This window comes from Taudactylus pleione, unplaced genomic scaffold (assembly GCF_031769625.1).
Source record: "Taudactylus pleione unplaced genomic scaffold, aTauple2 ptg000585l, whole genome shotgun sequence".
NCBI classification, from domain to species: domain Eukaryota; kingdom Metazoa; phylum Chordata; class Amphibia; order Anura; family Myobatrachidae; genus Taudactylus; species Taudactylus pleione.
Window position 1 is genome coordinate 1,503,585 of NW_028284987.1, and position 27,453 is coordinate 1,531,037.

At 47.0% G+C, this 27,453-nt stretch overlaps 1 protein-coding gene across 2 annotated transcripts; it reads left to right on the plus strand.

Moving 5' to 3' along the window:
* TTC19 (tetratricopeptide repeat domain 19) lies at positions 1 to 27,453 on the plus strand. 2 transcript variants are annotated; one of them, XM_088453636.1, is made up of 10 exons: positions 1 to 280; positions 3,373 to 3,464; positions 5,949 to 6,059; positions 6,392 to 6,430; positions 7,962 to 8,018; positions 17,387 to 17,448; positions 17,596 to 17,690; positions 19,841 to 19,995; positions 20,096 to 20,258; positions 27,151 to 27,453. In XM_088453636.1, exons 1-10 carry the CDS (start codon positions 37 to 39, stop codon positions 27,300 to 27,302), a joined length of 1,170 nt encoding a protein of 389 aa, XP_088309762.1. In that variant the 5' UTR covers positions 1 to 36; the 3' UTR covers positions 27,303 to 27,453. The 2 variants fall into 2 exon arrangements, with proteins under 2 accessions (XP_088309762.1, XP_088309763.1); XM_088453637.1 differs by having other exon boundaries at positions 19,844 to 19,995.

Here is a 27,453-nt window from a genome sequence, read left to right on the forward strand (position 1 = left end):
TTGTGGTCACGTGAAGAGCAGTCATGTGACAGGAAGATGCTTGTTAATACGGTGAAGCGATTGTGCCTGGGGAACTTCTCCAGAGGCTTTAAACAGGCAGTGATATCGCGCAGTGTGCCAGCTACCAACCACAGGCGCTTCAGAGAAACTCTGGTATGGGTTGTCCCTACCAATGTCAGCAGCAGGGGTCCCAGTGGCTCACATCTTTGTGTAATGACCTCTGGCAGACAGGGTAGGTCATGTGACAGCAACAAGACCTTCATGCTGATGGCTGCTGCAGGTGAGAGCAATATATGCACCACGTGGGGGATGGTCCTAAGGCAGAGTTTCCCAAATTCAGTCCTCAAGGCATCCTAACAGTACAGGGTTTAAGAATATTCATGATTGTGCACAGATGGTATAATTAAACTGACTATGAGGGGTATTCAATATGAAACGTTAACTTCACTGTCGAAGTTAACGTTTCATATCGGAGTTTTTACCTGCGTTAAAGTATCGGGCGGGCTCCCGCTTATCCCCGTACTCAATATAAAATTAACGAAAACGGGAAACTCTGAAGTTGGATTTGCGTAAAGTTACAAATTTTTCCTTAAAAAAACTGTAAGACCCCCCTAAAGTTGTGAAAACTTGGGAGATCACTATGGGTACCCCGGTTTTAGCCTTTAATTGAAAGTCAGGGATTTAAATAGCCGCAGCAGGTGTTTTTTTCCGACATTGAAGAAGTGATGCAGAAGAACACTTAGGTTATTTTTTTCGTTTTTTTAAGTGGTCCCATCAAATTTTGGGTACATGAAAATGGGTACTAGCATATTTTTATGTCCCTGAAGTAAGTTTTTAAAAATTCTGCATTTGTGCACCTGCCACTATAATTCTATTCTAGAAAACATCTGCCGCATACTTGCAGAATAGCCCTGAACCTATTTCCCTATTGTTAACCAATTTTTTCCCTTTTTTTTTTCACCCCAATTTTTAAATTAATTTTTTGGGGTGTCCCTATTTTTTTTTTATTTTTTTTTTGGCACAGTTCTTTTTTAAACGTCATTCCCAGGGGTGCAGGCTATTTTTTTTAAGCCTGCATCCCCTAAACCCCAATTCTGCACTTTTTTTCGACACCTATTCAATGGTGAAAAGTTATCCCCGTTTTTTATCAAAGACTTTTCAAAACTGCGATAAGTCTTTGAAATTAAATACGGTGTAAAAGTAAAACCTGCGATAATGACGTCATACCTCCGATATTAACGCAAAAAAGATGTTATCGCACCCATATTGAATACCCTTGTAAGTCTCCTGTGCTTAAGCATGGATATCATGAAAACCTGCCTTGAGAACCGATTTTGGGAAGATTCATTTTTATCCTATAGAGAAAACAATGTATTTATGTAGTAAATGCTCAGACCGCAGACAGTTTATAAGCAGAGTGACAACATGATTATCAACAATTAATATTGTTTCTACTAATGTTTACAAGCATTTGCAAGAAAATTGATGTTATGCCAGAGAAACATGTTTTTCTATTTAAAAAATAAACGTTGAATATCTTGATTGTTATGTGCAATTAACATCCTGGCACTCATGCCCTGTCCTTGGTTTTTATTCAATAGTTAGATATGTATTTCATATTAAAGGAAATTTAATTTCATTAAAATGCAATTCATGCAATCTTTAACTGCACAGTTTTCACACACACAGACACACACATGTATATAATGTTATAGACTGATGAAATGGTTGCCACAAGACATAAATTACATGTTTTCTTTGGACACACAGCCTGGTTCAGCAAGGATCGTTACTGCAATCGCAATAGCGATTACGCACGCAGTCTCACTGCGAAGATATGCTAATAATTGCAATCGCAATGCCATACGCAGTCTAACATAAGGACACCCACCTTACCTTACATCTGTAATACTTAGCAAGACTGTGAAACCATCGGTAACAATGAGTACAATCGCAGCCTCACGTACACTTGCACAAGGTCTGACCTTACTCAGAAATTGCTAACCTCGCACACAGTGAAAGCCCGAGCTGCGTATGATATTGCAGTGGCTACTTTATGCATGCCCCTGCAATGACGTTCAAACGCACTGGCACGCCTGCCTTTCGCCGACCACCTCCCCAAACGATACTTCCTGTCAATCACTCTGCGATGGGTCTGCGTAGTCACAGCGATCACAGTCCCGATCACAGTGGAAGGTTTGTGCATGTGCGCTGCGTTTCATGCGCAGAACGCGAGAATTAGCCAATTGCATGTGTAATCGCAATAGCGACCCTTGCTGAATCAGGCCCACAGTTGCTTATCCGAAAAGGGTAGCCCAAGAGCTCGGGGTACCCTGCTGTGTTACCAGTCTGCTACAGTTCACGTTTTCCAGGTCATCAAGCAGGTGCACTGGTGTATTCATTACTCACTGACACATTTTAAAAGGTGGAGATTATTTGACTTGTGATTCAGTGAGAAGACCTGGAAAACATGCACTGTTTGGGGTCCTGAGGACAAAGTTTGAGAACCTGTGAGCTAGAGGTTTGCAGTTACCCCTATAAACCCATCTCCTCTTTCTGTGATTGTCCTGTACAGTGTATGTTACAGTTATGAGATGTTTTCTGGAATGGAAACACAGGCATTGCTGGACAGCACTTCCACTAGGTTTCAGAATTAGAAATCCTACTAAACAGGCCTTTCCAATGTTTTCACACATCCGGATGCCTGGCTTATTTTTATCTATATTTTTGATGAGATGCAAATACTGTGTACTTAAAATGAGCTCATATAGCTGTTGTACCATGCACAGGTTTCTGTTTGATACCAAATCCACATGTGATATTTTATGTAATTATATCATGTTATGTAGGCTGTGACAACCCTTATTAAAGTACTGAACAGTGAAAAAAGAATTGATTGCAAGTGTGTCATATCTTGAAGTGGTTACTGGAAGGGTACCCTAGAGGGTATGCAGTCAGGGAGTCGACGGTCAGAATGCCGACCGCCTGCTTCCCGACTGTACAATCCCGACGGGACTAATAATAGGCGTCGAAATCTTATCTATATCCTTACGTCGGGAGTCCGATGCCCGGCATACAGAACAAAGGTAAGGCGGGCGCGGACAGACGTTGGGGGGGAGGGGGGGGGGGTGGTTAGGTTAGGGGCTCCCGGGGGGGGGTTAGGGTTAGGCACCCCCAGGGGGAGGTTAGGGTGAGGCATAGGTCCGGCGGTCATTCGACCCATTCCTGGTGTGCAGTCAGGAAGCCGACTATTTAAATGCCGACCGCCGGCTTCCCGACTGTGCAATCCCGACAGGATAGAGCCTGGCTGGATGACATTTTGTCTGATTTCAGTGTGATTACTACAACCTTACTGTTATTATTGATTTTCAGCATTTTCTCTCTTCTCTAAACTTACTGACGAGGATGATGAAGGACTTACAGAATCAGAAAAACATATAGTTTATCTTTTAAAGACTGCCAAGGTAAGATGGAAGTGAAATGGCACAAACACACAAGGTAATTTTCATTCCGCAGGAGAGGAAATGTGTTTTCAGGTTTCCTCTCAAATCCTTAATACTACCAAAAAGTAAATGGAATTTGATATTAGTGCATAGGACTGAAGGTACATGATTACACCTGGGATGTGGGCCATTATCTATGCAGGCACATGGGCTGGAATATTGCTGGGTAAAAATCATCACATCATATTTAGGCAGTTGATAGCCTGTGCAGATCCCCTTCACTAGACAAAATGCAGTGTAATTGTGATCCAGTTGTTTGTTTGAGAGGTACAGGAGATATTCCGTAGAGATGAAGTTCTTGTTCGGTTCACTGACTTTAGTGCTCATCCTCTTCAAAGATGTCTGAGCCACTGTTGATTTGAATAAGAATTTATCTGAGAAACAAAGTAGTGGAATTAAAGTGTAATTTACATTCAGAGCTGTGCGTTTTGCGGAACGGTCCCCGTCATCGCTCATTCCCCGCCCTCAAACAGCTACTGCCCCAGCACATGCGCGGTCCACCAACAATTGCACTTGTATGGAAGCCATTGAGTTTGTGTACAAGTCTGAATCAGGCCCCTAGTGTAATACATTCTTAAACCAATCAAATTGCTTAACAAGTGATAGTGGGTATATAGCTAATCCTTAAAACCAAGAAAAAAAAGGTATTTTACCACAAAAAAGGATCTATGTCTATTCCCCCTGACTGGAAATAATCTATTTATGAAGAGCTCATATTTCATCTATCATACTCTTTAAATAACACCGGAACTACAATATCCCCAATTCAGATGACCATAAAAGATAACTAGCGGTACCTTGCATAATAGCAATTATTTAATAGAAATGCACTTGCAAAATAATAAAATGAAAAAGAATGCTTCTCAGAAGTAATAAAACTAGAATTCCTTATATATGGCACCACATGTCTAACTTCAACTAAGACAAAGCTGCATATCAGGGTCACAAGTTCTTGGTCTTTGTATTGTCTGCAAAGTCCGCCTCTTTTGATGATAAAGTCTCGGCAGGTATTATTGGAGCGACCTCCTCACACTCTGACGCATTTCAGTACTGCGTCATCTTTTTCCAAGCGAATGTAAATTACACTTTTTATTTATTAGTCTTCAAGCAAGCTTATTTGCAATTCCGTACTTGCTAATATGCAAATGTGGCAGCAGGTGTCTGACACACCCTGCTATATTTGCGATACCAGCACTGCGACCGAGGTTGCTGACTGGGATCACCATCCCATTAGTCGCGATGGTGGATGGTGCCGGGCTGCTGGCCAGCTGAGTAAGTCTCGGCTTACTCAGGCTGGCCGGCTTGTGAGGCCAGGAAACTGTGGACCTGATTCAGAGCCGGACGCTCTGACCAGAGCGCTCGCTCTGAATCAGGGCCCTCCTACGTAAAATGGAGCGGCCTCCTGGCCGCTCGCATAACTGGGGGTGACCACCCACAGCTTATGCGAGCTGCCAAAAAGATGGTCGCGATGGTCAAGACCATCGCGGCCATCCGGCTTGCGACGAGACCCTGCGGTAGGGTCTCGCTGCCGCAAGCCCTGGAGTGCTTTTGGCTCTATCAGAGCCAAAAGCACTCCCACTGACATCACTAGTGATGTCAGTGGGGCCGGCCCCAGACAGTAGGCGTTCCCATGGGAATGCCTCCGTCTGGGCAGCAACGCCCCCGGCACGCCCACAAAAGGGGGCGTGCTGTCACTCACCATCGATAGCACGCCCCCTTTGGTGTGAGACCCATAGCAACAGCTTGGCTGTCGCTATGCGGGTCTCGCGCATGCGCACGACGGAGCTCCCTCCGTCGTGCGCATGTGCACTAGGGCACCATCGACCCGCTTGCGAGCGCTCAGCGCTCGCGAGCAGGTGTGAATCAGGCCCAGTGTCCATGGACACAGTCCCTGGTCTTGCCACTCCCGGGAAATGGGGCCACCTCCGCCCCTTAGATGTCTCTGCCTGTCAAACAGGCAGAGGCATAGCAGGGGCTGCGTGCGATCTCACAGGACCTGTTCTGCACATTCCCGGAACAGCTCCTGCACACGTGCAGATTCCTGATAATCGGGAATCTGCATTCAGCATTGCACATACGTGCTGGATTAGCCCCAAAATAATTAGCTTTACTTACTTGGTCCTGCAAAGCCTTCCAAGCTAATGACCATTCTCCTACTTACTTCCAGTGCTTGCTTGATTTAATTTAGTCACCGCCCAGGAACGCCCAGCACTTTTCCAAGACATTTTTTATTACCGTGCACCTCGATCGCAACAGCGTCTTTGTGCGTATATGTCTTTAGGGATTTTCACGCAGGCAAGTAGCACAAAATCGCTGAGCTACATGAACATCAGCTTTGCATGAGGTTCTGCATCAGCCCCCTTGTCTTCATTTATGTCCCTTTTAAGGAATAGTAAGTCATTGTCACCTTGTTAATATGGTTCTAACTTTTTCTGTTTGTATTAGCTTAGTATTATGAAAGGTGAGATGGACGAAGCAGAAGACATTTTACACAAGACCCTTCATCTGGCTCAAGAATGTGATAGCGTGCGAGCCATTACTTACACATATGATCTGGTACTTGGTAAACTTTTTATTATTCAATTTTTATGGTATGTCCTGCTCTAACATTTAAAAATTAAATACATTTATTTATGTTTTCAGTTATCTGTTGTACTTCCATGTAAATTGATGTAAGAGAAGATTAATAATTTATAAATGGCAACATTTAGGAAATAAAGGCAGAGTTTTCTGGTACTTGGTAGAGTTGAGGCAGGGTCCTGTCCTCCGTTTGAGACTTGTCTCCCCTAATTCAGATTTAGTTTGTTGTGGATTACCGTAAAGCAGGAACTAACTCCAAGTAATGTGTGAATGAGAATAACGGTATGTCGTGATAATTCTATTTTCAGATGGCAAACCTGGCGTTTTTGAGAGGCAACTATGAAAGTGTGAGTATAGTTCCATGACCCTTGGCAGGACGTACACTTACATACACTTATATGAGAGAGAGGCCTAGATGTTACCAGTTGGTGTACAGACATAACGTGAAAGCGTAGAAATGGTCTATACTAAACCTAATGCTCAAATTTTTGTTGTGATCCAAAAAATTATTTCTTAGTTTAACCAGAACATATTGATAAAACATTGCATTTCATCAAAAATAAAGCTATAAGTATTTTTTTCAATAGTTAATTACACAGACTAAAAGACACACAGAAAATCCTCAAACATATTGGTATTGGCTAAATGCAGATTTCTCCCATTCCTTATCCCTTTATACTCTATAGCACATTAAGGTGGAGCCTAGCATTATAATGTGTTACTATATAAAACAAGCAGAGAGCTGATTGTAGGGCCCAATTAATTACATGTTACTTATTAAATTGACAGTGAAAAATGAAGGTATTATTAAGGCATAATCGCTTAATGTCAGCGGAACCACCCTCAGCCGTCTTTTATTTGTTTCTATCACATAGACACCGTTAAGGAAGCCAGATATTACATTTAGGCCTCTGCACCATGTTGACCTGGGTATTCTCTAATTCTCCATCACCACTGCAACCCTACTAGGTTATCCATATGCTTATACACACCGGTGACCTATGACTAACATTGGCTATCCAGAGTGTGGACTGCTAAGTCCACTGCCCCAGCTCCCTCTTATGTCTGTTATTCCACCTTCTAGATTGTACGCTTTAATGAGCAGAGTATCTATCCCTATTGTTTTGTGTCTGTCCCCTATGTGTCCTCTTTGAACGTCCTATCATGTATTATGTGGACTTGTTATGTTTGCAATGTGATTTGGTTGAACTGTTGTGGTATATGTAATAGGCTGCCAGTTACAGGCAGCCGCAAGATTTTAACAATGTAGCTGCTAGATTTAAATTCAGTATTTTAAAAGGCAAATCCAACCTGGTTTTGCCTTTTAAAACATTGCTGCTTTAAAACTAGCAGCTAAATTGGCAATATAGCTCAGCTGCCTGCAAATCACAGGCTATTTCATCTACCTCATCCTGCGTTACTAATGTGCCACAGCTCACCTGCCTAAAGGTGCCCACACACATAGCGATATTTTACACGATCTGGCCGATTCCGACGAATCGTGACGACAGATCGTGTAAAATATGGCCAAATCGTGAAGAAATCATGAGTCCTAACTCACGATGCGATGCGCGTCCTCGCTGGTCGCACATCACATTGTCAGATCTGCCGTGCAGTAGGGCAGATCTGACAATCTGGGACAAAATGCACTGGGGAAAAAAAAAAAAAAGTTAAGATGCACGATAGATCTTATGCTTTTTACTCCAAATCGTGTGTAGGAGCTGCCGGGGGAGAGTTCAGGGGAAATCGCACACATCGTGGGATCGTGTGCAGATCGGTATGTTTGTGGGCACCTTAACACATATGGAAACTTGGATACTTCTTGTCGATACATTTTAACTTTTTTTTTTTTTCCTTCCTTAATTGTTTTAAATAAAGGCAGAAAAGTTATTCAAGACCACTATGGTATATATGCTGGATAGAGGTGTCAAACAGGTAATCCTTTTCTGTGGTTGTTACATTATTTGTCATGTTATTTTGGAACGCAGACATGTCATATTTAAAAATGTATGAAACTTAAAACTAGTTTAAAAGCTGTTATTGGTATGTTGTCCTATAAACACTCATATGAAGAAACAGAGCTATATGTAAACTTCACCACAGAACCAGTGGCGTAACTATGGGGGGGTCGATCAGGGCCAGTTGCTGTTATAAATGAAACATCCTTCAGCAATGCAGCTCCCTGCTCTGTGATTCCCATGCAGACATCCCCTCTCTGCGTCTGATCACATCTCCTCCCCTTAAGTCAGAATTCACATTTCAAAATACAGTCATAGCTGGGAATCGAGCCTGTCACTTCATGCTTTGCAGTGAGACCGCTTACCAATGAGCCATCTGCTATTACAAGGGAAGACTGTGAGCTTTAACTATATCAAGCTACTTCACATTCTTATTCATCTAAAATACAGTTTTGCTATTCAAACTTGGCACCTTCATGCATTGCAGTTCGTCACCTTAAAAATGGAGCCACTTGCTACTATAATGAAAGCCTGTGAATTCTAACTATATCAAGCTACTACACATTCTTCTTAATCTAAAATGCAGTCATACCTGGGATTCAAACTGGAATGGAAAGGAATGTTCCCGGAGTGATGAGAAATGGTGGTGTGTCATGTTGACACGGCCACATTTTCCAGTGGCCACACCCATTTTTGACGCGCATACACAGTTGGGGGGGGCGCCATTTTTCATCTTGCCCTGGGCGCCAAATTCCCTATGTCAAGCCCTGGTGTTTAAGGGCTTCTGTAGTTGGGAAAATGGACCTGGGGCCACTGGCAGCGGGTGATAGGAAACGGGAAGGCAATATATATATGTCCTCTTCATACGTCTCTCCCAGGTGTTGGCGAGACCTACCCGAAGGCGTGGAGTCTAGTCCACCAGATGTTCTTCACTATTGACCCCACCAATCAGGATGTGTGTTTTTCTGCACCAGGTGAACAGGTTGCGGCCCCTGGGATTGGAACCTGGAGAAAACACGGAGATAGATATGGGAGGACTATATAAGCACTGACAATGTTGGAAGAATAGTTATAATAGATCCCAAAACCAATGAGCGGAGAAAGGTACTTTGGAAATCGATATGCTAGTATTGGAAATAAACAGTACTTGATATGAGATGTTGAATAGCAATGGTAAGTACACAGGAAAGGTACACTGCGGAGCCTTGGAAGCAGACACCGTAGAAACCCAATATAGGAGCAACGTTGTACAGGCAACTTCCTGCTGCAGGAAGTGCCCTAAAATACCCTTTGGTAGCTGGTCATTGGCCAGAAACCGCAGCTGACCGACCGCAGAACTACCATAGGAGAATACTGATCAGATGATGCGAACCAACATGGCAGCAATGTGGCAGCCAGGACGCACACCAGAAGGCTCTAGCAGACCCTGGGCAGAATACTCAGCCATCACTTGTCTCTACTGCTGACATCCGGACTCTTTAGGAGCCCGAAGACTCCATCGCAGACGTGACTAACGGCCGATCCCAGCCTGCATCCTGACACCCTACTTACGCCTCTGCACAGAGCTAATAATTATTATAATTATAGTTATCGTTCTCCCAGAAATAAGCTATATGGTGGATAGTTAATCCGTATAAAACCATAGAATGTGGCGATTTGTAGAAATATTGTTTCCCTTGCTGTCCCTTCCCCCCTACCTTTTTTCCCCTCTTAGCGGCTGAACTCTTGGCAGCAAAAATCTGTATGTCTGACTCTATCACTTGTGCTCTTATTTGTAACTTCCATCACAAGATTGGTTTATCTGCAGCTGATGTGCTCTTATTTGCTACTTGTCCTGAAACCTTGCTTCCTGCTATCCATTCTCTCCTTACTGCATACTCCGGGGCATCATTCTACATGTTAAATAGTTCCAAAACTGAGGTTCTCCTCTTAATTTACCCATATCCTCCCTCCTGGCTTTGCAAGCTTCTTACCATTATGCTTGGATGAAGTTTTCTCTTACCTAAGTATTTAGCTAACTGCACAAGAAAGAGACTTAATTTCCACTAATTATTATGCCCCATTACTACGTAAATTTAAAGATTTTTTTCTAAAGTTTGGATGGAGCATGAGATCTTGTGGATGGGCAGAATTGCTGCCATTAAATGTTTCTTCACAAATTGTTTCTATTCCTCTCTATCCCAAGCTACTTCCTTTGGCCTGGTATACCACTTTTTATTCTGTGTTTAAGACTTATGTATGGAAAAATTGGAGGGCTGAATTAGCCAGGAAATCTATGATGTTACCTAAAAATGCTGGAGGTTTGGCCTTTCCCTACCTTGAGTTCTATAAATTGGCTTCCCGTTTAACTCAACTTTCTCTTTCATCCACTAGGGGACACTGGAGGTGCTTACGCTGGGGTATAGAGGCGTGGATAACTGGAGCCGACACTTTAAATAATTCAGAAGTGTGAAGCTCCTCCCCCTCTATGCCCCATCAGCCCCCAGTTTAGAAAATGTGCCCTTTGGAGCTGGTCACAATCTGCTGTGCTCCAGCAATACATTTTTTTTTGTTTTATAGGTTTTTTTATTTTATACATCTTTTACATACTGTAGGTACCCTTCGTCACCTCTTCAAAGGTGAGGTCCGGGTACCTGGCACCCTGTCTTATTAGAAGCAGGAAGGAGTGCACAGTGCTTATATTAAAAAGCACTGACAGCTCCTTATTGCCACAGCACAGTAAGAGTGCTGAAGTGATGCAGAGAGAGACCTCAGCGGGGACACGCAGTGAGTATCGGCACTGCACATCCCCCGGCTCCCACCTCGCCCCGCCCCGCTACCCAGCGCTATCTCTGCACTTAGTAAGAAGTGCCTGCGCTGGGTTAGGAAGAGTAGCGCTACAGCGCGGCTTCCTGCTTCTCCCTCTCCCCACTGACAACACGCGCGTAGCGGGGAGGATATTACGAACAGCCATTTTTGAAGCCCTCGAGGCAGAAAAGGGGGCGAAGCTTAGGCAGCGCGGGCTCTCCTCTAAGCGGCAAGCGGCTGTGTAAAACAGCGTGGCTGCCGTTTGTTATTTCTAATGCTGCATCTCTCCTTCAAATAGGAAGTATGCAGTTTTTTAACAGGATCCTTGGCAAAGGATTACATGGAAGGCTGACCTGACTGCATCCCTGGTATAGAGGCTGTGAGTATCACTGGGGTGTAAGCAGGGATTCTGATCTGTGGGAAGGGAATGGGGTGTACTCCTCCTCTGTGTTCCAAACCAGCCTTCTGTTTATTCTGTCTGTGTGGAGTGACTGTGTGTATCCATGTCAAACAGAACTAAAGCTTCTCAAAAATGTTTGTCTGTTCAAAGTGTAACAACAAACTTACCAAGCCGCATGCCGCTGGGTCCACGTTATGTGATGCTTGTATAGCAATGGATCCATCTATGGCTATTACTGCCTCACCTGCTCCTCCATGGGCCGCTGACATGGTAGGAGTTATGTCAGACTTAGCGTCAGAGTTAGCTGAGGCACGTAAGTCTCAACCTCCCTGGGTGGCGGGGCTAACCAAGTCTCTAAACACCTTGGTACAGGTTATGTGTACAGCGGCATCTGCACCCTCTACCTCTGCCAGAGACCGACACAAAAGCGTAATCAGATGACTGTTCTCCAGTCAGAGGAGTCGGACAAAGAATTTTTCGCTATGGAGGATACCGAAGAAGGCGAATTGGAGGAAGCTTTACAGGACGGTACCCCTCAGGAGTTAGAGTCCACCTCTCCCGGGGTGGAATCTCTAATTTTGGCGGTCAGAAGGACCCTGAATTTACCTGAGGATATAATTCCTGCACCACAGGAGCTTGAATTATTTCAAGAACAACCTAAGAGCTCTGCGGTTTTTCCGTTCTCACAGCAACTTCAGCAACAGCTCTCGGTGGCCTGGAAACAGCCGGATAAGCGGTTCCAGATTCCGTGATGGTTTTCGTCTAGCTACCCTTTTCCATCATCCATGATGGAGAAGTGGGAAACACCTCCTCCAGTAGATGCGTCTGTCTCCCGTCTCTCAAAGAAAACAGCACTCCCAGTACCAGGAGCTACAGTACTAAAAGATCCGTCGGATTGTAAGTTGGAGACAACGCTAAGATCTATTTATACTGCAGCGGGTGCTCAACAGGCCCACCCTGGTTAACGCTTGGGTTAACAAAGCGGTGGTTTGCTGGGCTGACCAGTTGGTTACAGGTTTGGACTCTGGTACTTCCAGAGCAGAGTTACGTCTACTAGCAGAACACATACGTGAGTCTGCAGTTTACATGGGAGAAGCTTCTAAAGATATCAGTCAGATTAGTGCTCGCATATCTGCTTCGGCGATTTCGGGCCGCAGAGCCCTCTGGCTGCGCGCTTGGCAAGCGGACGCAGAATCCAAGCGTGCTGTGGAGGGTTTACCATTCAATGGCGATATGCTCTTTGGCCCGGAATTAGACAAATGGATATCCCAGGCCATGGGGGGTAAGTCTTCCTTCCTCCCGTCAACTACACCGGCTCCCAGAAAAGCTTACACAGGACCTTCGTTTCATTCCTTTCGTGCGCCACATTCCTTTCGTGGTAGAGCCAGAGGGGCTCCCTCCCAGGCAAGAGGTGGCAGAGGTAAAGGCACACGGTTGCACGCAGACAGGAGCCTAAGCCAGCTGAAAAACAGGTGGCATGACGGTCTTCTGTCCCACCTGGGACCACCTACAGTGGGTGCCCGGCTGCAAGGATTTCAACATGTTTGGAACCAGATGTCTCTGGAACCGTGGATCCGCAGACTAATTTCCCTGGGGTACCAAATAGACTTCGAGGCCCCCCCCTCCGCCTCGGTTCTTCACTACAAGTCTGCCAATACCTGCAGACAAGGCCAGAGTTCTACAGGAGGCTATCCAGTCTCTAGTAGTATCATCTGTGCTCGTTCTGGTTCCAGAACATCAACGAGGTATGGGGTTCTACTCAAACCTGTTTGTAGTACCCAAACCGGATGGATCGGTCAGGCCCATCTTGAACCTCAAGTCATTGAACCTGTATTTGAAGATGTATCGATTCAAAATGGAGTCTCTGCAGTCCGTTATTGCGAGCTTGGAACCAGGAGAGTTCCTATTATCCCTGAATATCTAGGATGCCTATCTCCACGTTCCCATCTGGGAACCACACCAAGCCTTTCTGCGTTTCGCCATATTGAAGGATCATTATCAGTTTCGGGCATTGCCGTTCGGGTTATCCTCGGCTCCCCGCATCTTCACCAAACTCATGTCAGTCATGATTGCTCTCCTTCGGTCATCGGGAGTGAACATAATCCCTTATTTGGACGACCTGTTACTCAAGGCGCAATCGGTATCTCTTCTTACAAGTCATGCCCTGCTGACATATAAGACTCTAACCCAACATGGTTGGATAATCAACTTCAAGAAATCAAATCACAATCCGTCCCAGAGGCTCCTGTTTCTGGGCATGATCATAGATACGGCATCACAGAGGATCTTTCTGACAAAGCCCGGGATATCCGGTTGTTAGTTCAGCTGGTCCTCAGGCCAAAGAAGGTGTCTTCTTCTTTGTCTGCGTCTCCTGGGGAAGTTGGTAGATGCTTTCGAGGCACTATAGTTCGGCCGGTTCCACTCCAGGGTGTTTCAGCTGGACCTATTGACACAGGGGTCAGGGTCTCATCTGCTTCTACATCGACAGATCCATCTGAGCCCAACTACCAGAGTGGCCCTTCTCTGGTGGACACAATCCAACAATCTTTTAGCGGGCCGGAGATTCGGGGTGTGGGACTGGATCATCGTAACAACGGATGCCAGCCTTCGAGGATGGGGAGCAGTGGTCCTCGATTATCATTTTCAGGGTCGATGGTCCCCTCTAGAACAAAAGTGGCCCATAAATGTGTTGGAACTCAGAGCAATTTACAATGCTCTGATAGAAGCAACAGAGTTTCTAAGGAATCGTCCGGTAAGAGTTTAGTCTGACAATGCGACGGCCGTCGCTTACATCAACCGCCAATGTGGGACTCTGAGTCGCATGGCCATGCGAGAAGTAACTCAGGTCCTCAGGTGGGCCGAGAGCCAGTCAGTAATCCTGTCGGCGGTATTCATCCTGGGTGTGGACAACTGGGAAGCAGATTACCTAAGCCGCCAGGATATCCATCCCGGGGAATGGAAGCTTCATCCAGACGTGTTCAACGCGCTGATACGTCGATGGGGATGTCCTCAGGTGGACCTCATGGCGTGACGATTCAATCGTCAGCTCCCGGTATACGTGTCAAGAACTCGAGATCCACAGGTGGTGGCAGTAGATGCTCTGACAGTTCCGTGGAACTTCGACTTAGTTTACCTCTTTCCTCAGATTCCACTTCTTCCTCGACTACTAAAAAGAATAAAACACGAGTCAGCCTCTGTCATTCTCGTGGCTCTGAACTGGCCTCGGAGAAGTTGGTTCGCGGACCTTCGGTCCCTATTGGCAGACGATCCGTGGCCCCTTCCTCTGTGCCCGGATCTGCTACAGCAGGGTCCTTTCGTACACCCCAACCTAGCGCAGCTGCGTTTAACGGGGTGGCTCTTGAAACCGATATCCTAAGACGCAGAGGAATCACAGACTCTGTCATTCCCACCATGCTACGCGCCAGGAAACCAGTTTCGGCTGCGCATTATCATCGTATCTGGCGTTCTTATGTCTCGTGGTGTTCCAGTCGGGATCTTCCATCTAGCACTTTTCGGTTGTCCCGGTTTCTACTTTTTCTTCAGACTGGTCTGGATTCTGGCCTTCGTCTTGGGACTTTAAAGGTGCAGGTTTCTGCCCTTTCCATTTTCTTTCAGCGGAAATTGGCTCTCATTCCTGAGGTGCAGACGTTTCTTCAGGGGGTCTTGCGTGTGCAGCCTCCTTTTGTACCTCCGATAGCTCCCTGGGACTTGAACTTAGTGCTTTTGTTTCTTCAGTCGTCCATGTTTGAACCTTTGGAAGAGGTTGATATTAAGTATTTGTCTTGGAAAACGGTCCTCCTCCTGGCTCTAGCTTCGGCTCGTAGAGTTTCGGAATTGAGTGCGCTGTCCTATAAGCCACCTTACCTTGTGTTTCATGCCGATAGGATGGTAGCCGCCTTCCTTCCCAAGGTAGTGTCGGCTTTTCATATTAATCAGCCTATTGTGGTACCGTCTTTGGTGGAGGACTCTGGTGGTTCTTCTACCTTGGATGTGGTTAGAGCTCTCCGCATCTATGTTGACAGGACTGCTTCCCTCCGTAAGTCTGAGTCGCTTTTTGTCCTCTATGATGCGGTTCGGAGGGGTTAGCCAGCGTCTAAGCAGACTCTGGCATGTTGGATTCGGCTGACTATTCATCAGGCTTATGTTGGTGCCGACCGCCGGCCTCCTTCGTCCATTTCGGCTCATTCCACACGTTCAGTGGGTGCGTCATGGGCGGCCGGTAGAAGAGCCCCCACGTCGCAATTGTGCCGTGCGGCCACTTGGTCTTCAGTTCACACGTTTGTCAAGTTTTACAAATTTGATACGTTTGCTACTTTGGCATCCAGTTTTATCCGTCTTGTTCTGCAGGTGCCGCAGAGCGCTCCCGCCCGTGGGGAAAACTTTGGGACGTCCCCAGCGTAAGCACCTCCAGTGTCCACTAGTGGATGAAAGAGAAAATGGGATTTTGGTACCTACCGGTAAATCCTTTTCTCTGATTCCACAGGGGACACTGGACGCCCACCTCTGCGCTCTTAGCCTGCCTGTTTGGTTTGTTACATATGTTGTATGTTTTGATTGTGTGTTCTCTCCCTTTTACTCCGCTTGTTCTCCATCTCCTCTCGGTCTCCATTTTCTAAACTGGGGGCTGATGGGGCATAGAGGGGGAGGAGCTTCACACTTCTAAATTATTTAAAGTGCCGGCTCCAGTTATCCACGCCTCTATATCCCAGCGTAAGCACCTCCAGTGTCCCCTGTGGAATCAGAGAAAAGGATTTACCGGTAGGTACCAAAATCCCATTTTTGGGTATTGGTTTGCTGTTGGGGTGTCCGAACCCTGGGTCCAACTGGAATCTGCTGAGTTTGGTTCGTTCCCTTTACGTGATTTAATATGGTTGCCTTGTTCACTCTGTCTGCCATGTCACACTGGTTCTAAATCTACGTTAAATACTCTTAAGGCATGGGATAAACTCCTGAGATATTGGGGCCCCTATCCTCTACCCCCTGCCCACTTTCCTCTCTCTTCCTTGGCCTGCCTAATACATCATTTGAGTGTGGCCTCCTGCTCCCAGCACTGACTGTTTTTTACATCAACTCTTTGATGTTAAGGGTTTATTGTCTTTTACATAGATACATTGGCTCTAGATTTTGCCCTCAGGAGAATATTATGAATATCCTTAAATCAGGCACTGGATATACTCTTTCCCTGCACAATTCCCAGATCCCTAATTTTTCTCCACTATCTATAGGAAAGTCTTTAGTTGCTCACCCATAAAGGCGGTATTACCTATTGTTATATTCTCATGATCTCTGAGACTATTCCTGAGAAGCTCCCAGTGCAGTTGAGATGGGAAAAAGATTTAGGCAAGGTCTTGGAACGAAATGTCTGGAGGAAATTGTTTATTAATGGTTTAAATGTCTGAATGCATCACCCATACCGAAATGTATCTTAAATTACCTCATAGACTCTAACTCCAGATCAAATGCATAAAATCTGGCCAGGTCAGTTGAGGTTTTGTTGGAGGGGTTGGGAACAGCAGGGAGATATTGTACATATGTTTTGGGAATTGCAATTTGCCACTCCATTCTCCTCTTTTAGAAGGAGGTTGAATTCCATATTTCCCAGGTTTTCTCTGCTTCTTTGACATTATCCCCTTCCATAACCCTTCCACAATACAATTCGCCTGTGGTTCAGACACATCACAAGTATATGTAGGACATATCTTTATAGTTGCCAAGGCTACCATAGCTCAGCTATGGTGGTATAGTGGTGGGCAAGATTCAACGTAGCTGTCCTATGGAAACGTTAGTTTGTCCATATTCCTCTTCCACTATTATTATATGGTTTAGTTGGAGCGAATTTTATGACGAACGTTATAAGGAGTATATAGCTCCTCCATCCCCTACCACTCAATCTGCTTGAGTCTCTCAGCCTTTAACTTTTTCTATTGCCCTTTTTCTTGTAATCTCATTTTATATGTGCTTTATATTATTGAATGTATGTTTTGATGTTTTACTATGCTGCCTCCATGAGGGACTTCCCCTTTCTATGCTGTTGTTCCCTGTAGTGTATTTTTGCTTGTTACTGTGATTATGTATCCTTGTTGTATTGTATTTTATTTTGTTTGATTTTCAAAAGAATTAATGAAAGTATTGTTTTATTCCCCTCTCCTCATTTGCAGGAGGAGAATTCATTTATTGAGATTTCACTCAAGCTGGCTAGTATCTACGCTGCACTGAACCAGTAAGTCGCCATATGCAAATGCTCCTACCACAAGGGTGCGCTGTCCCGTCATTGTACTTACAGCTCATGTCTGTCATAATTATCTCACACAGGACTTGGTTCCTATACATAATCCTTCTGACTTCTGAAATCTTACATCTACCATAGGAAGGATTTGGCAGTGGCCGGTTTCCAGTTCTGCATCTTGAGTCTGGATGAAAAAATTGAGAGGGAAAAAGATCTGCCGGAGGAAGTGCAGACAGGTGGGATGTCAGTTTGTTGTGCACATTAACATACATGCCAGTACGATGAGGCATTTAACATTACCGAAATCTTTATCATTCTAAAAAAAATGCTTTATTTAAGAGATACTGAAATATTTTTGGGGGAATTCAATTAGCTGCAATAATGCGATAACTTAACGTGTGTTAAGTTATCGCAACCTTCGCAGGTTTTACCACTTAGCTCTGCGCGTCCGCGTTTTTCACGCAATTCACTTCTAAAAGTCGTGATGTCCCATTTGCGCGATATGTCGTGTATTTTGCCACAATAAGTATAGGTAAAAATGGGGAGATCTGCCTGTACCACAAACTGATATAGGATAACAATATAAAAGTGTATTATTTGCCATAATAAAAGTATTTGTGGTTCTTAAAATGTGTTAAATGGCTATTATATGCATGTTTCTAAAACAGTGAATTAATGATTGAAAGCAAGTGTTTTTTGGCTTAATAAATGTTATTTTTAAATTGGTAATGCATTAAAATGCTTATAGTACAGTATATATATTTGTGTCATTAAAACAGTTTTAAAAAACCTTCAAAATACACCTCTAACACCCACCTGTAATATTAAAAACCCCTGGCCCATGCATACAGCACCCCCGTATAGCTGGCCCATGCATACAGCACCCCCGTATACCTGGCCCATGCATACAGCACCCCCGTATACCTGGCCCATGCATACAGCACCCCCGTATACCTGGCCCATGCATACAGCACCCCCGTATACCTGGCCCATGCATACAGCACCCCCGTATACCTGGCCCATGCATACAGCACCCCCGTATTCCTGGCCCATGCATACAGCACCCCCGTATACCTGGCCCACATCAACTAACCCATTTTCCTGTACTTTTTCACCCCAAAAATGACATTGGCCAAATTAAGCTAATTAAAACTTTTTTTGCTTAATTAGTCATTAAAGAGGGTGTCCCAGTGGTTTTGAACCAAGTCCCGACATTTTTAATCAAAAATATGGGTTTTGCACATCTTTTCACCTACTAAGGAGTTAGTGAAAACTTTTTTTGCAGCAAATGGTATAGAGAATTTGCACCCGTGAAAAGTCTGGTCTATTAGGAATTCACGAGAAGTACAAATTTGCACGGTAAGCAGTTTTTTGTTGAAAGGCCGCTTAGCGCAGCTAATTGAATTCCCTCCTTGTCTTCTTCAGCGTCCTTCCTCCTACAGTAAGAGATGATTAAATAGCATTAGCAAACCACAAGGCCGCCGGTCACAATCCCGACTGCAGAATGCCGGCAAAGGATTTATGATGGTCGTCGAAATACCGACGCCTATCAAAATCCCGCCGCCGGAATCCAAGATGGCGCGTGCCCGAACAAGGTAAGTCCAGGGCACCCGTCCTGTTAGGCGCAGGGGGGGGAGGCTTAGGTTTAGGGCAGTTAGCGGGGTTAGCATTAGGTTTGGGGGACTAGGGTTAGGCACCCCTAAGGGGAGGGTTAGGGGGGGTGGGTTAGAGGCACATCTTCACATGCTATATAAAGGGCCCAGGTGACTTCCAGATTTAATGGATTGGTTCCAAAATTCTATTTTTACTCCCTAACTGTAATACTGATATAGAAACCGGTACATACAATTCAAACTAAACTTTAGACTGTGAGCTCTCATGAGCAGGACCCTCTTCCCTCGTGTGGTTTCCTTCCCTCACTTCTACCATCATCTCCGCCCCACTGCCTGCAACTACACCCAACCTTTTGAATCGGCCGCTCTGCTGCTTATTTGGGCCTTAGGACTGCTATTTATAGACCTTATCCATGTTCTGCTGTTTTGTACAAGTCCATTTTTTAATTGTTTTGTTCATACAGTTTCTTTTTATGTACTTTGTAAGGTGATGGGGACGCCTTGTGGTGCCATATAAATAAAGGATAATAATTTCCACCATGATCTGTATGTGTTTTCTATAGTCCCCTCAGTCCTCTGTTCATAATCTTGTTTCATATTACAGTTTCTGGTTTAATCATATAATATGCTGTATATATGTAATATGTTGCTTTGTGTCACTGTACATCGTGACAGTACTTAGTCTTCTTATTGGTATCAGTGCAAGTCTTTACCATTTGGTAAGACTGTCTCAGATAAAATGCACATTAATTGATATTTATTTGCTCTTGCAGCAGAAGAGAGGACAAACACGCGACTTCTTTTAGGACTCTGTCTGGATTCGTATGCACGTTACCTAGTAGCCAACAAGCAGCTTATTTATGCTCAGACCATGTATGAGAAAGCCCTGCAGATTTGCAAAGAGGAGCAAGGGGAGCTGCACCCACAGGTGAAAACTAAACCGCCCTCATTGAGGGCACTGCCAGTTGTTCCAAATGTATGTAGTACTCTCTCTTCTGGTCATGTAACTGCCATGTTCTGTCATGCAGACTGTGACCCTGCTCAGTGACCTGGCCTCTGTGATGGAAGCACAGGGCCGCTATGATGAAGCTTATGTCGTTGTGAATGAAGCACTTGGTTTGGCTGAAAAAATTGAGCACCCTAATCATCATGTCATACTCAGTAACTTGGCAATGATCCTCATGCATCAAGGTACATTATACAGCTACAGAGCCCAAGCTTTATAACCATAGCTTAAAATACAGCCTAAATCTGGTGTTCTAGTTATAGCACAGTTATAAAGAGGGAAACCTTAAACACTAAAAAACAAGAGATATGGTAAGAACTTACCTTTTGTTATCTCTGTTTCTACGAAGTCCATAGGGTCCACAGGGTTGACCTTGGGGTATAGCTGGATCTGGATCCATGGGCACCACGCAGTTAAAGCTTTGCTGCTCCCAGGATGCACTTGGGTCCGTCCTCCTCTATACCCCGCCCCCGGCACCTCAGTTCTTAAGCAGCTAAGGCCGGAGGAGGAGACTAAACAGAGAGAAGGAAGACTGGAACACACAAGAAACCATACTCACAGAAATGGGAGACTGAAAACCGGTGACCAGCCACACAGCCAATTTGAAGCCAGGTGCGTCAGGGCGGGCGCCCTGTGGACCCTATGGACTTCGTAGAAACAGAGATAACAAAGGTAAGTTCTTACCATATCTCTTGTTTTCTACTTCAGGGTCCATAGGGGGTCCACAGGGTTGATTTGGGGGATGTCCCAAAGCAGTTCAACTAAGGGCGGGGACGCTCCTGTGCTGAAAGGAGTACCCGGCGCCCAAAGGATGCATCCTGAGAGGCGAAGGTGTCAAACGCATAGAACCTCAAAAACGTTTGAATTGAAGACCAAGTGGCCGCCTTACACAGCTGAACAGCGGAGGCGCCACGTCTAGCAGCCCAAGAGGGACCCACAGAACGAGTGGAATGAGCCTTAACAGAGGCTGGCACAGAAACCCTCCTGTGCATAAGCCTCACAAATAACGGAACGAAGCCAACGGGCTAACGTTTGCTTGTTGGCAGGCCAACCCCTCTTGTGAAAACCGAAGAGGACAAACAAAGAATCCGACTTCCTAACCGAAGCAGTCCGATCCACATAGATTCTAAGTGCCCGGACTAAATCTAAGGAAGCCTCACCAGCTGAAAGATCAGGTGACTGAAAAGCTGGCACAACAAGTTCCTGATTAATGTGGAACTTCGAGACCACTTTGGGCAAAAACTCAGGACGAGTGCGGAGCACCGCTCTGTCCTGATGAAAAATCAGAAAAGGGGGGCGACAGGAAAGCGCCCCCAACTCTGACACCCTCCTGGCAGAAGCAATTGCTAGGAGAAAAACGGTCTTGAACGTCAGCCACTTGAGGTCCACCACCTCAAGAGGCTCAAAAAGATGACCCTGCAAGACCCGTAGCACCACCGCCAAGTCCCAAGGAGCCACAGGAGGCACGAAGGGAGGCTGTATCCTGAGAACACCCTGGACAAAGGTGTGAACATCCGGTAGTGTAGCAATCAGTCGCTGAAACCACACGGACAAAGCAGACACATGAACCTTCAGAGAGGCCAGGCGTAAGCCGAGGTCCAAACCTGATTGAAGGAACTCCAAGATTCTGGAAACCCGGAACACCTGAGGATCATAGTTTCTGGATTCACACCACTGAAAGTAAGTGCGCCACACCCTGTGGTAAATCCGTGCGGAGGCAGGCTTGCGTGCCCTAAGCATGGTACCAATGACAACTGGAGAAACCCCTAGACCTCAAGACGGCTGTCTCAAGAGCCACGCCGTCAAAGACAGCCGACCCAGATCCGGGTAAAGGCAGGGCCCTTGAGACAACAGGTCCCGACGCTGAGGAAGAAGGTACGGAGCATCGATGGAGAGACACCTCAGATCGGAGTACCAAGGACGTCTGGGCCACGCCGGAGCAACCAGCACGAGCGTGCCGCCATCCTGCTTGAAATTCCGCAGAACCCGAGGAAGTAAGGATATCGGAGGAAACAGATACGCCAGGTGAAACGTCCATTTCACCGACAGCGCGTCTACCAGACTGGCGCCTGCGTCTCTTGTCCTTGACCCGTAAACGGGCAACTTGTGATTGTGATGGGAGGCCATCAAGTCCAGCTCCGGCAGCCCCCACCTGTCCACGAGTAGCTGAAACACCTCTGGGTGAAGCGACCATTCCCCGGGATGCACGTCGTGACGGCTGAGGAAGTCCGCCTCCCAATTGAGGACTCCGGGAATGAAGACTGCCGAGATCGCTGGAATGTGACACTCCGCCCAAGCAAGGATGCGAGACACCTCCGACATTTCTGCCCGACTTCGAGTTCCTCCTTGGTGGTTGATATACGCCACCATGGTGGCGTTGTCGGACTGCACCTGAACCGCCCGTCCGTAAAGAGCGGGACCGGACGACTGCAGGGCCCGATAAACCGCCCGCAGTTCCAGAATGTTGATGGGAAGAAGAGCTTCTTCCGCAGACCAACGATCCTGAAGTGACAACGAGCCGGTCACTGCCCCCAACCCCGAAGACTGGCATCCGTCGTGAGCAGGACCCAGTCCGGGATCCAAAAGGGGCGCCCCTCGACCAGATGAGCTGTCTGAAGCCACCAAGCCAAAGACTGCCGAACCTCCGGGGACAACACCAGCAACTGAGAGCGGATCCGGTGAGGTAACCCGTTCCATTCCGATAGAATCAGCCCCTGCAGGGGCCGGGAATGGAACTGGGCAAATTCCACCATGTCGAATGTTGACACCTTGGAGCCCAAAACCCTCATAGCCGAATGGACCGACAGGCGGCAACTGCTCAGGCAACTGTGTATCCTCAGCTGCAGGGAGGAGACCTTCTCCAGGGTCAGGAAGATCCTTTGCTGACGAGAATCCAGCAGGGCTCCCAAATGAACCATCCGCTGAGATGGAATCAGGGAGGACTTTTTCCAATTTATCAGCCACCCGTGCGCTTGCAGGCAAGCGACCGTCAAGTGGAGATGATGAAGCAGTACCTCCAGGGAGGAGGTCGTCCAGATACGGTAGTAGCCGTACATTCTGGTTCCGAAGATGTGCGGCCATGACCGCCATAATCTTCGTGAACACCCTCGGTGCCGTGGAGAGACCAAAGGGTAGCGCCCGGAACTGGTAATGGTGTTGAAGGATAGCGAACCTCAGATACCGCTGGTGCGAAGGTGCTATCGGAACATGGAGGTAGGCGTCCTGGATATCCAGGGACACCATGTAATCCCCCGGTTCCATTGCCAGAATGATGGAACGTAACGTTTCCATCCTGAACTTGTGATCTCTGAGGAATTTGTTCAGAGACTTCAAGTTGAGGATAGGGCGATGAGAACCATTGGGTTTCCGCACCAGAAACAGAGAAGAATAGAACCCCGTCCCTCGTTGTAATTGAGGAACGGGAACAATGACCCCTGCTGTCAGCAAGGACTCTATAGCTTCCTGAATCTGTAAAGACTTGGTCGTATCCTGAGAAGGACTCGTGCAGAAAAATTGGTGGGGCGGTCTGTGCCGAAAAGACAGGGCGTACCCCTGGGAGACTACTTCTCGAACCCAGGCATCCGTGGTGGTATTGTGCCAGCACTGGGCAAATAGAAGAAGTCGGCCTCCCACTCTGGGGTCCCCCAGAGGGAGGCCCGTCCCATCAGGCAGAAGGTTTATCTTCCTGCTTGGAAGAAGGGCGCCTGGCACTCCAGGGCTGCTTCTTGGGCTTAGAAGCGGCCTTGGTCGTCGACTGCCTCGGGAAGGACTGACCCTTTGCCTTGCCCTGAACCCGAAAGGACCGAAAAGCAGAGCTCCGTACCTTGGTAGGAGCAGAAGCCGAAGGCTGATTTAGACTTAGCCAGAGTGTCCACAATTTTGTCCAAGTCTGGACCAAAAAGCAACTCCCCATTAAAAGGTAAGGCCTCCAGTCCCTTTTTAGAGTCAGCGTCAGCTCTCCAAGACCTCAGCCACAAGGACCGACGCGCCGACACAGCTGCAGCCGACACCCGAGAAGTTAGCAGGCTTGCGTCTAACGATGCTTCCCCAATGTAGGAAGCCGCATCCCTCATTTGACCTATCAACGCTCTCTGGATCTCCGGAGCATCTTCCGGAAAGGTATCCTCCAAAGCATTGGCCCAGCTCTCGATGGCCTTAGCCACCCAAGAGATGGCCATGGACGGACGGGCCACCGCCCCCGAGAGAGAGTAGATAGACTTCAAACAAGTCTCCACCTTCCTGTCCGTGGGATCCTTCAGGGAGGAGATCGACGGCAAAGGCACAGTAGCGCTTTTAATTAAGCGGGTAACGTGGGAATCCACCGCTGGAGGAGTTTCCCACTTCCTGCAATGAGCCTCCGGAAACGGATAGTTCGAAGCCAACCGCTTCTGCGGTTGGAACCTCTTGCTGGGCAACTGCCAGGCCCCTGCCATATGATCCGTCAATTGATCGGACAGGGGAAAAACCGTCGAAGCTACCTTGGCCTTTTTAAAATTTGGGTATTTTGACCTGGGGGCGGGCACATCCTCCTCAATGTGAAGGATGGCCCGCACCGCCCTAACCAATGCTGGCACATTAATGGAAGACTTAGCCTCCATCTCCTGGGCCCCGGCATCCGAGTCAGAGTCTTCATGGATCTCCCCGTCATCCGAAGACACGTCCGTGTCCGTGAACTGAGCCGCCAGTGAAGCCGGAACGGAACGCTTGGACGCCCGTGGGGGCAAATCACTGTGCAACATATGTTGAAAAGCCGATGACGAAGCCGCCAGACTCTGAACAGAGCTGGAGAGGACGTCCACCCAAGGCGGGGGTACTGCCTGAGGATACCCCTGAAAAGGTACCATCGACTGCTGCGGCACCGTGGGGGATTGCACGTATACCGGCAAACCCGCATAAGGACCCACAGTCTGAGACCCGGGAGGAGACTGCACCAGACGAGTCACACCCGGGGAACGGGGCATGGTAGGCTGGGGCAACGCCCTAGAAGGGGCCGCAGTCGGGACCGCAAATCGGGCCGCGATTGACGCCAGCACTTGCGTAAACATTGCCCACGAAGGATCCTGCGCCACCGGGGGTTTAGAAGGTCCAGGTACCAACTGGCACTGCCCGCACAGACCGTCCTGAGACAAATCTGCCCCGTCAACCCCTGCCGAACAGCGTCGGCAGGAAAACAACACAGGAGCCTCGGAGCGCTCATTCCCCTCATCAGACATGACACAAACTTTTTTGCAAAAAAAGTGTCTCCCTGAAACGAGGTAAGGCGTATAACACCCACGCACTCCCAAGTATGCAACCCAAACAGCCCACAATATGGTACTGAGGAGCACACCGCAGTATGTGACGGACTTCACAAATACGTAGATTTATATAAGTGAGGTACACAGAAAGAACACCCCGCCCCCACGCACCTGCGGGCCGTAGGAGAAGGAAAGGGATAGGTAAAAAACTGACAGTAAGTAGAAAATAAGCACAGACAGCAGCACTAGCAAAAAGTCACATACCATGCAGAGAAGTTATACTCACTGCACCTTCCGCCACAATCAACCTCCCAGATTCAGTGTCTGGGAGGGCTATAGCGCTGCGAACACTGTCCTTTGCAGGGGGAGAGGTACGCAGGGGGACTGGTCCACTGGAAGCCTGCCTGGGAGCTCTGCGATGCTGCCTGAGGAAGATGGCCGCCGGAGAGCTCTGAGGAGGAGTGGCCGAGTGAGAACAGCCCAGCGACGCCAGCACACATGAGAGAAGGCGCGCTGGGCTGAGGGGAGGAGCGCTGAAGCAGGGAAGGCTGCCTCCCCTGCTAGTACTAAACCCCCGGGGGCCAGCGGACACGCGGGGTATTCCTGAAGAGGGGGAGCCCACCGCCGCCGGTCTGTCCCCAGAGACCGGCGGCATGAAGACTGCATTTTCCCTGCGTGCAGCGCTGACAGCGCTGCACGCGGCTTACCTGGCCCCTTCAGTCCGGCAGCAGTCCTTGGGTGGTCCCGGAGCCACGCTAGTACTGACTCCGGGGTCCCACTGCGATCCCCGGATCAGTACCGGCGTCGCAGCGCCTGCGGGGCTGTTGGAGCGGCAGCGTAGACGTCCAGATGGACAGTCTGATGCTGCCGCTCTGAAGACAGTAAAAATAAAATAATAAAATCTTTTTTTTTTTTTTTTTTTTAAATAAAGAGTAAAGCTTAGGGGCTGCTTATGCAGCCCCACTGCGCAGGGTGACCCGACTCCGGCCGGGCACCAACTAAAAACTGAGGTGCCTGTGGCCGGGGTATAGAGGAGGACGGACCCAAGTGCATCCTGGGAGCAGCAAAGCTTTAACTGCGTGGTGCCCATGGATCCAGATCCAGCTACACCCCAAGGTCAACCCTGTGGACCCCCTATGGACCCTGAAGTAGAAATATTTAAATAGTGTATTATATTTGGTCACTGGGCCAGTTGTTTTGTGCTTAGGCCAAATCGTAACTCCATCGTTGATGAGGGTTCTCTCACTCTTGTGCTGAGGTGAGTTTTTCACATTTGCACTCTCTATATTCCAACATCAGTATAAATTTTTTTTTATTTTTATTATGTGTAAGAAGAATATTGCAGCCCAACCAGACCTACCATTTTATAAACTAGACAAACCTACTGCATGAAATTAGGGACCACTTCCCTACCTCCACTCCCTCCCTCCCCCGCAAACTAAGGGGGCACATCATTTAAGAGACCTTGTTTATAAAAAAAAAAAATTTGCTTGCATGTGTGTCTGTCAGTAATGCGCCCCATCTACGGAAAACTTTTTTTTTTTGTAACGCTGTTTAATTTTGTGTATGATCACCAGAGAATTTCTGCTGAGGGGCCCACACCGTTACATCTGCGTCAATATCACTTCCTGATCTGGCCCGGTAGATTCCAAGAGTCCCCACTGGTCGTTAGGACTGGTGAGGTATAAGAAAGAGAAAGTTTTCTTATTTTAGCCCTTCGGTGCGAAGGATGAGGGGGGCTCGTCCATCGCACTCTTGTTGTATATCTGCAGGACAAGCCAGGGGTAAATGCATACAATATTATTATGTTTTGCATGTTTATTTTGGCTTTTTGAATCAGGGGCGGATCACTTGGCAGACATTGAGCGGATTTTTAAGAAGGCACTGACTAAGGCAGAGGAGAAAAAGGACTCTGAGTGTATTCGATATATCCAGGAAGCGCTGTCTGAAGTCACTAAGAGACAGGAGAAATATAAAGTCCAAAATCCATAACAATCTCCGCTACAAAAGAGAGAGCAGATAACTATATTGAACTGCACAGAAGAGTTCAGAAATGTAAGATGCTATTTGCTACACCTTGTAAGGACTCTCATATTAAATGTGAATTATTGGCTATAAATAAAATATATTGGTTACAATCTCA